Consider the following 12,194-nt stretch of genomic DNA (forward strand, 5'->3'; position numbering starts at 1 on the left):
CAGCAAATGACAAGTCATGTTTAACAGTGCATATATAACAGATGTAAACACATACTACTACATACTACTTATGGTAAATCTAGAACTGGGTTTAACAGTGGCTACATCCAAAATGTTCTAAAACTAATAAACCTATAGAAAACTAAAGCTTTGTACAGGAAAAATAAAGAGCTGCAATACTCTTTGCAAGTTCCTCCAATGAGAGGGGTGGGAATAGGTTGAATCCTTTTTGAAAACAGGATATTCAAGGAAGGAAAACCTTTTCCAAGAGAAATCCAGATTATAGGCAATGAAAGGAAAGAGCTAAAACATTTCCCTCCCAAACCCAACAGTTTTATGCTCTCACTATTTTAAATCAGTAACGTAATAGGGCACCTATAAACACGACGTGCTAATTAGCATGCATCAGAGCAAACTCGATTAATTGAGTCTGCTGGAGCGTGTTAATTAGCAGCAGCCTCCGCATCATGTGTATTCAGCATCCCCATATTTCAAAATGGCAGCAGGGGTGCTTTAACTAAAGCTCGAACAAGCTTTAGTTAAAGCATGCCCACCACTATTTTGAAGCTCTCAGAGCCGGTTTAATTAAAGGCCCCCCCCCCCCCGCAATCACAGAGCACATGTATAGATGCCCCTAGATTTTATCCAAACAAGAACAGTTTTATGAGCCACAGGGTAAACACATACAGTACGTTTAGAGCACTAGTTCAAATGCACATTTTAAAAGAGCTGTTAAGGACTGTGCAAAAAAATGCTGAAGTAGGACAAATCATAAACAATTGTATAACATAACAAGTGTTTTTACTGTTTCTTTATTAGTTTATAGGAAACTGGAGCCTAATAACAATATGCCTCATACAGTTCAGAATAAAGCAATGGTGTTATAGTTATTTACCCTACTTTGGCTTCCTTTAGGAAGTTATTGAGAACAGTTGTATACAGCACATAATTACATTTGTTTTTAAACTAACACAACAGGTAAATTAACAAACTTCTTTCAAACATGATGTGTAAGGAAAACAGGAAATCTTTAGAGTTGGCAATATTTATTATATTAGTTTTTATGTTACTGTGTTTGTTTTTTATAAAATGTTATTGCTTTTATGGCAGGACTCTCAAGTCATGTCTGCATTTATATATAAGACAACTTACTACAAAAATAATGTGTTAATTTGGACATACTATGAAAAATAATAGTTATAATGGAATAACTGCCTGGCAAACAAACTTTTGTGGTTGATTTTGTTTAATGATTGAAATATGCACTTGAGAACATTACGTTAATTCTGTCACTTTTTTATGACCTACACAAATAAAAAGATGCAGTTGAGAAACTGAAGCCTTTCTGCCATTGTTTTCTTCTAATTACAATTCATCTAATTAAAATTCAGTGTATTAAATGCAGTTGAGTAGATCCATGCATACATGACATATCATCAGTCCCACATCTTGACAGTTTAAATCAAGAGCGTCTCATAAAGGTTCATTTCATATCATCATTCAGATTCAGTGTATTATTCAGTTCAAAAGATTATAAAGGAGTAGATGATAATCGCCTTCAATAAATCCATTGATATAAAACTTCATGTGAAGCATAGTAACACAGAATTAAAAGTGAACAATATTTCAAATTCAGTTGTGTCAGATTTGACCTGGACTAAAGTGATGCTTAAATGTCTGATTAACACATTTCTGTAATATTAGAAAAAGATTTAGAACACAGAATGTAATGTTTGAGCAACTATATGCAACACTGAAAGGTATATTAACTGTAAAACTGACAGGTGGTTTAGAATGACTTACTAAATGTAGGAAAGTTATTCACAATGAGTGTGGAGGCAGATAACTTATTAGTCCAAAGAGACAGCATATTGTAATTTTAATATTTTAAAATCTACAATAATTCAAAAAGCTCTGTATTTTGCATTTAGATAGAAACATTCACTTTTGAATATCAGTCAATATCCCTACAGTAAAACACTTTTTATACCAAGTTGGGTAAGACATAGGACTGCTGAATTTGTCTTCAGGGAGATGATTCAAGGAATGTACTTAAAATCCTGGTTCACTGTATTTACAAATCTTCAGAGTAGAAAGGTGTTAATTCAGACTCTGTATTTTGCTTTGCCCTGGTCATTGATGACACATATGTGCTGGGGAAAAAAACAACAACATTGATTGCAATAGCATATATTGTCTGTACTAGGCTTTTGAATTGGTCAGACTCAGTTAACTGCTAGTTTGCTCTGCAGAGACCTAGGTATGAGTCAAGATCCCAGTCTCCCACACTGGCTATGCAATTAGTGAAATGCCACCAGAGGCAGACCACCATGGGAACTGCTCGAAAAGACTCAGGCCTTCTTTACCCCTGTTTCATTGAGATCAGCATTAGATAGACAGAGGATCTGAAAAAAATCCTAGCAGAAACAAGTCCTCATCTCTCCAGACTTGCAGAGGATGCTAGTGTGGAGAGGTGATTCATTCGATTTGTAGTGGAGAGAAAAGGCCTGAAGGAAAGGGTAGGAAAGAATCGCTCCGATTGCTCAACCATCTTTCTGGACACTTACAGAATGGTGTTTCAATTCCAAAGGGAATTCTATGCAGTCCTCTTTGCTGAGGTTCATGGCCATAACAAAGCCTCAAAAAATGGGCAAATAGGCTATTCACGATTCCCCCCACATGAAAAAAATAGCTTGAATATAGTTAGAAACACTTACGTTTAGATCTCTGAAATACTCATTGTAGTCTAAGGCATAGCCTACCACAAATATATCAGGGATTTCAAAACCATAATCTACATGGAGAAAAACAGAAAACATAAGTGATGTCAAATATGTTAACAAACATTAAACAAACCTTAAAACTACTTAGATGTGCTAGTTCTTTTATCAGGAAAATATATGCACATGGAGCCAAATTCTAAGCTGTGTTAGTTTTTGGCTTGTAGACATGTACATCATTACAACCAATGCCAGCTATCAATATGGCCAGCTGTGGCCCATACACAGCTCCTGTACAGAGCCTACTTGTGCCAGAAGTGTGAATAATCCGTATAAACAAGTCAGTGGTCAATTTCTGGTCAATTACACTACAATTTCTGACCCCTATATCCTGCCCTAGGATGTCCCTCTGTGGTTCGTTATGGAAGGCTGCAAAATGGCCTCTCTGACACTATGGAAAGGAGCCAGAATCACGGCAGAAAAGTCCCACCCAGGTTAGGATGCAGCTTCTCAGGCATGCACATGTGATAACTATGTAGTACCACACCACAGAGGAAGCAATTTAAACTTTAATTCATAGGGAATTCAAAGATCCAGCAGTACAGCCTATATACATTCTTTTTTGAGAGTAGCAAACACAATAATGGTATGTATGGACATTTGGGGAGGTTAGGGGGAAGGTTAGAGCACATTAAAAATGGCCACCTGATCCAACTTAGTTCGCCCATGTGCAGATCTAAAGTCAACCTAACTAGGGATCTAAGTGTAAGTGCAAACTGTACAGAAGCTCCAGGAAGGTTATATCACTTAAAAAAATAATGGATGACCTGATCTAATTTAACTGCATCTCAGAGGTGCACTAATTTAGTTCAGGTGTGGGAAGACTGACTTACTGGGGAGGTACCAGCCTCTTTCCGGTGTGGGGGCTGGGCTGGGTCAGGCTGGGAAGCTTGGGGAGGGGGTTGCTACCCCAAAATTCACCTTAGCCTCCTCCCCGCTGTAGCCACCTCTCCCAGTGCTGCTGCTGCCTACCCACCCTGTGCAGCTGAGCCTTCCCTGCTCCCACCCGCTCCAAGCCGAGCCCTGGCCCAGCCCCCACACTGGGAAGAGGCTGGCACCACCCCTGCCAGGAGTGCCGTACCTTTGCAGGTTCACCTGTGCGGGGCAGGCAGGTGGTAGTGGCATGGGGAGAGGTGGCTACGGGAGGGCTAAGGCAAATTTCAGGGTGTCTATAGCCTCACCAAGGCTTCTCCTAGCAGTGCCCCTGCCTATCTAATTGAACTTCTGTATATATTCCTAGCACAGCCCCAGGGCTCATCCCAGCCCTGGGGCTGTGCTTTTCCTACTGCCCCCCTCCCCTGGCACCGAGCTAGTTTTAACTCCTGGCACCTTCCCCCATTCTCAGACAGATACTCCTCCCCCATGGACCAACCAGCCCCCACCCCGAGTCTGTCAAAACTCCTGATCCTTAAAGCTGCTCCTGAGGCCAGTTTTACCCAGTGTTCACCAATGCCAGGAGCTGATGGGTGTAAGATGGAGTGGGGGAAGGGTTGCTTTGCCAGGGGATGAGTTGGGGGAGCAAGAGAGTCCTGCCAATACCTCCCCTTGTGGAGCAGCCAGCCCCTCCAATCCAACCACTCCGACTTACTTCAATCAGGCTCTAGGGTTAGTGAACACTAGTAAAACTGGCCCTAGGAATGGTTTGTGGAATTGGGTGTCGTTCGGTAGCATTGGGGGAGTCTGGGGAAATTTGTTGGGATCAGACAGCCTCTCAGATTCCACAATCCCACCCCCCCACACAAACCCACAAACCTGTACCTCAAAGCCCCCTGCAGACCTTGCTAGCCCCCGCAATTCCCTCAACCCCCCCATGAACCACACCTTACCTGCCCCTCCCCTGATTTTTAGATTGGGGGCCATTGTTAACCGGATCTAATCCCGAAAACTGTTAGTTGTAATGTCTATACAAAGCCTATGTGTATTAGACTAGCACCTACAGTTGCTAAATGCTGTACAATTAAAGACCCAAATTCCACAAAGATTTAGTGAAAGAGACCAAGCATTGTGGTTAATTAAAGACATGTTTTTTCATCAGAATACAAATGAGGAAACAAAACCAAACAGAAGCAAACTGCCTGCTTGTTGCTTTTTAGCTCAGGGTCGTCATTGTTAGAAAATTAGGGGGTCTCATTGTAGGAACAACTGGCCTCATTCATTTAACCTTAGCTAGGCCAATAAAATATATACTTAATAGACTAGCCCAATTAGATAAATTACAAATATTAAAAAATGAGAATGATGTACACAAGGTGTTCCAGAGTGGAATGCCAGGGTGCTAAGCCAAGTTGCAGCAAACGCACTTCCTCCCAACCACACAGATTACACCAGACTTCCTGGCCCCTCACTCTCAAATTCCAAACTAATCCTATATCTGGATTAGAGAAGTGCCATTCTCTCTCCTACCTGCCTTCCAAAATCCCTCCTATCCAATACTGGTACTTAATCTTCTCCAAGACAACCCAGCTCTTTCAATTTTTAGCCCCTATAATTTCTACTGGGTCATTTATTCTAATAAGCCTATCACAGTAATAGCATCGTGCCTGCGTCTATGCATCTCTGATCACACAGCATCATACAGAGGGCAATAACTTACCAGGTACCAACGTTTCAAAGAAAAGGTGGATGCTGGCTAGCAGCAGAGAAGCAAGAGGTTGGCAAATCAGAGAAAACAAAGAAGCCCAAGAATGTAGCCCAAAGTATCTTGTGCTTTTCTCAGAAAGTTACCTGCATCTCTCATTGGCTGGTTGGAGGAAAGGCTAAACATGCTACCCTTTAAGTAAAAGTACTTTTCTAAAGCAAATAAAATGTATATTCTTTTGCCATTTAACAGTAAACTTGCACATAGGATGCAGTTCTCTGTTCAGATGGAATTCTACAGTAGAGTGCTAGGAGAATGTTCTTTTAAGGTATGACAAGCAGCAAAGAAAAGGCTATAACAACCCTTACAGTTGCCCAAACATAGAAGGAAAAACCCTGAGTTGTCATGGATAAAATGTAACCAATTAGTAACTTTCAGGTAAACTTTCAAATAAGACAATAGCAAAAAAACCAAAACAAAACAAAAAAAACTTTATAGTGCCAATAGCTAGGACCCAATAAGGAGATCAGACCTTCCAAACCCCAGAAAGTGGTCATTCCTATGCAGTCTTCTAATTTCACAGGCTATTGACTGTAGGAGCTGAACATTTTGTATAATGTTAGTAGAACAATATGCAAAGCTATAGCTAGCGTAATGTTAGCTTATTGTACCGTGATGTAAAGGAAGTTCTCATAAGAGCACTTACAGTCAGGTCTGAACCCATCGGGCTGAGATGTTCTTTTCACCAACAAACTATCATTAAAGAAAATAAAATATTTTTTATATAAAAAGCTGGATTTGTCTGCAAAACGTACATTTAAAAATGTGTTAATTTCCTTGAAATGCCTCAGATGTACAGATTCCCCCTCTGTTTTTGCCTCTTCTCCCTACAATGTACTAGCAGAGAAGAGATGTGTGTGTTCCCTTCAAATATGATCATGCCACTCTTGAAACGTCTAAAGTGGTCACTGTAGAGCAAAGCAAAACCATCTCCTCTCCTCTTCTCTAACTCCATGTATGTGGCTTAGTTAACTGTTCCAGCAGTGCTCCCCCGATATATATTAATGGTAGAGGACTAAAACAAAATCTTAACCTGGGCTCCTCCACAGAAAAGCACGTCACTAGATAGGCCTTTATTTTCCTTTAATCACAGAACATGATTTTTGTAAATGCTTTACTCACCTTGCTACCTTGATCATTTTTGGCTCACATTTTTCTATGTTATTAAGCAGAGCCTTCATAGTCCTTCCTGTTCCAATAATATCCTTTGCAAAATATGAAAAAAGTAAGTAAAATATAACAAGCAAAAAACAGGAAATCTGAGCAACAGGAGAGATGTTTTGTAGTTGTTTTTTTTAATTTCTGGGGAAATGGGGTTATTTTTTTCCTATGGTAGTGTAGGTTATATTCAAAAAAGGTTGGAGGGAAGGCTGTTTTTAGGAGCAGGCATTTTCCCTACTGGGATACACTTCAAGAGAAATACCAACAGGTTGGAGGACTCCTGCTTTCTCCTGAGAAGGATTATGTTCTAGTGCCCTTAAATGCAGTTGTGGGTATTTCAAACACGTCTATCAGTGTTTTCTTAGGAAGCCTGTGATCATAGTATCACAGTCCTGTAACCAAGAGCAGAATGTGGTCTTAAAGAGCGTTTGCCAAGGCACACAGAACAATACAACAAACAATCCTCTCAGATGTGTGCTTCCCCAGACATGTGCCAGAATATAAACACATTCCCTGAACAATAAATAAATGGTTATACAACAGAATAATCACATGGAAAGCACCTGACAGCTACACTTGCTAGGTGTGTAATTTCCACTTGCAGCCTTCAATTACCAAATAGTTTTAATATAATTTGCTGCATGGATTTTTTTTTTATCCTGCTGCAGGAATGAGTGCTAGAGAATTCCAGAGGTCCGGCTGTGTGGTTCAGGCAACCAGTGGTTTTTATACATTCATATTTTATCTCCTGTACTGAAAACCACTTCAAACCATTATTAATTCATTTTGTGGCACCTCCCAGACGATTCATTTTCTCACCTTAAATAGGCAGAATTGGCCTGAGATGCTTATTTTACCCCAACCAGTCCACCAAATGCCTCCTATGTTTCCCACCCCACCTTTAACGTATGTTTTAAAGAGAATTACAGACACAGAGACTTTGCAGTACCAGACTGGTGATATCTTATTTTCAGTATCCCTCATTTTAAGCACCAGATTCCACTGAGCCACTTTCTTTTGAAGTGCTGGCATGGTGGGGTACTCCGGCATGGACACTGCAAATGTAAGCAACTGTCTTACCCAAACGGCCTGTGGAAGTGACATGCAAAGCTCAGAGGCTGTGAGATATACACAGGACCATGTCATTTTACCAGCCCTAAGTCATGAAACTAAACAGTTTAAGGACATCACTGCAGCAGGTACCCTTGTTCCCCAGGCAACTGAATGATTCCTAGAAGGAAGCAGAAGTCTGTCTCACCACCAGAAGGAAGGTGGTGCAAACACATGTGCTCCTGGGTATCTAAGGGTGGTTCCCAAATGGATTCTTTAGAGCAGCACAAATATGGTTTGATCAGTCAGCCAGTCACAGGTATTGGGAAGCCAAGGGGTCAGCAAACAAGTCAACTGCTTCCTATTTAGTGTTCTCCCAGCTCAGGAAACCAGAACATTATTGTGAGTAATATTTTAGAAGCTGACTGCAAAACTGTGATTTTGTTGTCTACGTGCAGCATTCCAGGAAGAGCCAGCTTACCTCCACAATCAGGACATTCTGAAACAAATAAGAGAAACTCAGTTATACAGCAAGCAGTACAAACTACATCACAATTAAAATAAGTAGGCATTAAAAAACAAAAAACAAGACAAACCAGAAAACTTCGACAACTAACTTAGAGCCCTTGTACAGGTTTACAATGGATTAGGATGCAGAAAGTGCTCCTAATATCATGTATGCTGAATAAGAGCCACCTCAAACTGTTCTGCGCTGTGATGAAACAGGCAGCAGACTGTAAATCCTATGCACAAAAGTAGGGAGCAACAGAGAATGCAATTGGATGAGAGAAATGTAATTGAGAATAAATTCATTTTATTTCAGTTTGTACAAACCCAGACTATCAATATGTTGTCCCCAGAGTCACAAACTGTAACAGCAGTAGCTTCTAAAATAAGCTAATGGTTTATATGTTTTTCTAAAATCTGTGCTTTCTGGTATTGGAACTAGGGGACAAATTGTACCAATCTTACTTGCATTGAGAAGTACCATCCTCCTCAACTATTCCAAGTAAATCAACTCAGAATAAAGTACCATTCAATGTAAGCACAGTAAAATCTGGTCCTACATTTGTGTAACCAGCAGCTGATTTTGCTGTTGATACGGTTCTGCTAGGTTAATTCATCCTCATACTCAGAAATGAGGTAGCTAAGATGGTTAATATTCTTCTAGGAGAAGCTGGTCAGGCTGCAGTTGGAGTACTGCGTCCAGTTCTGGGCGCCGCACTTCAGGGGGGATGTGGACAACATCGACAGGGTCCAGAGGAGGGCCACCCACATGATCAGGGGCCAGCAGGGCAGGCCCTACAAGGAGAGGCTAAGGGCCCTGAACCTGTTCAGCCTCCACAAGAGAAGGCTGAGAGGGGATCTAGTGGCCTGTGACAAACTAGTCAGGGGAGACCAGCAGGCATTGGGGGAGTCCCTGTTCCCCTGAGCACTACCAGGAGTGACAAGAAATAAAAGTCACAAGCTGGCAGAGGGTAGATTCAGACTAGACATCAGGAGGTGCTACTTCACAGTCAGGGCAGCTAGGGTATGCAACCAACTTCCAAAAGAAGTGGTGCTGGCTCCTACCCTGGGGGTCTTTAAGAGGAGGCTGGATGAACACCTTGCTGGGGGCGTTTGACCCCAGTACTCTTTCCTGACATGACAGAGGGTTGGACTTGATGATCTGCTCAGGTCCCTTCTGACCCTACTAACTATGAACTATGAAACTATCAATAATCATCCAGGCAATTTGCTAACAGACTCTGTCTATACAAAAGTGATTTGCAGAGGAATGAGACAGTCTTAGAGAATTTCTCTGTTATGAAGGATGATGAGGACTTGAATTTCCATACCCTTTTTGATATCTTACTTCTACTGTTAAGTTCCAAAGCAGTGCTTCACAACAGGTGGGTCAGGGCCCACATGAGGGGCAGGGAGTGTTGACAAAGTGATTACATTCTAAAGTAAAGGAGATCTGACTTCCCGATTCTCCATGTACTCTTTAGAGTAAAACATTCCCTGCCACAACCTACAAATACATTCTATGAATTCATAATTTTTATCACAGATACATTTTCACTTTTACTTTTATAGTTTGCAGCAGGGGTATGTCTTTGAAAATCTTTACTCTGAATAATGGATTAGCAACTGGGACAAATTTAGAAAGAATGTTCTCTAGCTTATTACCTTTCAAGCTAGTGCTTTTATGACATGAACTGGAAAATTTCTATTATAAAGCATGTAAGAGGAATCCTGGCTTGTGATTAGCTAAAATGCTAAAAAGAAGAGAGTCAACACATTTCTACTGTTTACTTCCTCAGAGGTCACTAAAATATGGAGCCAGGTTAACTAAGAAGATGTGTGCCTTGTGACTGACAGCAGTATGTGTTGTGGAAACTATATTTCACCTCCAGGAAGTAAATAATAAATTATTTCAGACTTGTGACATCATTTTCCATCTGAAGAGTTAGTGTCAAAGGGAAAAATGGTCCTACTTTTGAATTTGGAGATGGCTTTTAAGGCAGAAAGCTAAGTCTGCTCCCGTGTCAGCACAGCACAAAGTGCTTTAACATGGTCAAATGCAAAATTGTACATATAAAACCAAAGAACATGTGTCATACTTTACAGAGGGAAGGAAGGGAGATTCTATCCTAGAAAGCCCTAACTGAAAAGGACTTTCTGGCCATAGTAGGTAACGAATTGAACAATAACTCCTAACAGAGTACTATAGACAAGAGGACAAACATAATCCTTGAATGTGTCAGCAGAGCAATATTAAGTAGATACAGAGGCAGTAACACCTTTGTATATGAAATCATCAGTAGAATAACTAGAATAAATACCAGAATAAAGCCATGAATATACAAGACCTTGATCAGCCCAAAGGATACATCTGTAATATATACATTAAATAAAATGGAGCATGGCAAAATTCCCAGATGTTTCTGAGAAAGCCACTCAGAAGGCATGTAAATATGTTTATCCATAACCACTGAGAACAAAGTTCAAATACTGGAGAAGATAAGGATTCCACCCACACCAGAACCATTCACTTTTGAGGAGTGAGATGTTAACCTCAGACACAAAGTATCTTCTATCTTTCTCCTCAATTCATCTGTAGAATAAAATTTTATCATCTTGAACTACATGAATCATCAACATATGAGGACACACATGGGTAGGAACAGGTAAGCATAGTAACTACTGCTATTTTTTGTCAGAAGATTTCTAACATTTTCATTAATGATTCTTCCTAAAGCTCTCATGATGCTTGACCAACATCACACTCAGAAAATTCTTCCTCATCTCCAACTTAAATTTCCTGTGCTGAAGCTTGAGGCCACAGAGGAAAAACCCATCTTCATCCTCTCTATAGTTGACCCTAAGGTATTTGAAGACTGTAATCAAATCCTCCCCCTCCCGCCCCCAATCTTCTCCAGATTAACCTTAGCTTTTTCAGCCTTTCCTCATAAATTATACTTCCCAGGCATCTAATCACTTTTGCTGCTCTCTGCTGGACTCTTTCAAATCAGTCTACATCCTTCTTGAAGTGTGGGGCCAAAAAACGACACAGTACTCCAGATAAGGCTTCACCAATGCTGAACAGAGCACAAGAATCAATTCCTTTCATTTGCAAGTGACACTCTTGTAAATTAAGGTAGAGAAAGGGGTATTTGAGGTTTATGTCACATTGGTCTCCCTCAGAGAGAACTTTCGACTATTTACTGGTGTCCTTCACCTAAGCAAATCTTTGGGTCTATTTATTAAAAGGATATTAAAAAAGGAATGGAACAATAAAAATGATGTAAAAATGCACGTAATAAAATCAAATAAACTCATTTGGCCCTGCAGACTGGATGAGTGGTGCAGGGTCAGTCCATGGGCTGGATTGGGCCTATAGATCCCCCTTCTCCCCTTCCCTCCCACCCTCCCTGTGGCCCCCTCCCTGGGAAACCAGATCCAGCTATGTGGTGCCCAGGAGGCATGCTGTACAAGTCACTCCCCCCTGCAGCCAGTGCTCCACTTGGTCCAGGACCTGTGGGGCATATGGGTCAATTTACATCCAGGGGCAACAGCAAGGGCTGGATGACAGGGCTCCATGGGCCGGGTCAAACCTGTGGGCCATCTTTGACACCCATGATGTAGAGGAATGCTAGAGTTTCTTTCTCTTCCTTTTTTTCTTTGAAGAGCACATACTTAGACATCTGTACAGAAACAGTAGAACAGTCTGAACAAAAAGAGTTAACATAAGCCAGGGAAATAATATTATGTGTGTCTCGGACGGCCAGGGCCGACTCGAGTTACGCTCGTACGTCAGGGCGGGCTGGTGAATGGAGAGGCAGACACAACTTATTGGTTGCAAAAAACTTTACTCACGCCGCTTGCAATCATGACGCAGGTGGTCCGGTCGTCGGAACAACCACACGAGTTGCTCCAGCTGGTGGGGCCCAAGCCAGTTAATCCGTCTGCAATTCGAAGCCGGCGAGGAAAGGGGTACGTCGGGGTTGCGCTCGGTGACGGGAAGAAAGATCGATAGGTGATCAGTCTATCGATCGGCAGCCGCAAGTCAGATAACTTCA

General features: G+C 41.2%; 1 protein-coding gene across 1 annotated transcript in view; it reads right to left on the reverse strand.

Annotated features, from left to right (window-relative positions):
- Positions 1-1,228: 1,228 nt before the first annotated feature.
- The window catches only part of PRTFDC1 (phosphoribosyl transferase domain containing 1), a gene marked incomplete at its 5' end in the record, with an annotated part of 70,863 nt that continues 59,897 nt past the window's right edge, over positions 1,229-12,194 (reverse strand). The window contains 5 exons of the mRNA XM_025206142.1: positions 1,229-2,153; positions 2,718-2,794; positions 6,065-6,111; positions 6,541-6,623; positions 8,111-8,128. Coding sequence (XP_025061927.1) covers positions 2,106-2,153; positions 2,718-2,794; positions 6,065-6,111; positions 6,541-6,623; positions 8,111-8,128 — 273 coding nt within the window. The remainder of the gene's footprint in view (positions 2,154-2,717; positions 2,795-6,064; positions 6,112-6,540; positions 6,624-8,110; positions 8,129-12,194) is intronic.

This window comes from Alligator sinensis, unplaced genomic scaffold (genome assembly GCF_000455745.1).
Source record: "Alligator sinensis unplaced genomic scaffold, ASM45574v1 scaffold455_1, whole genome shotgun sequence".
NCBI lineage: Eukaryota > Metazoa > Chordata > Crocodylia > Alligatoridae > Alligator > Alligator sinensis.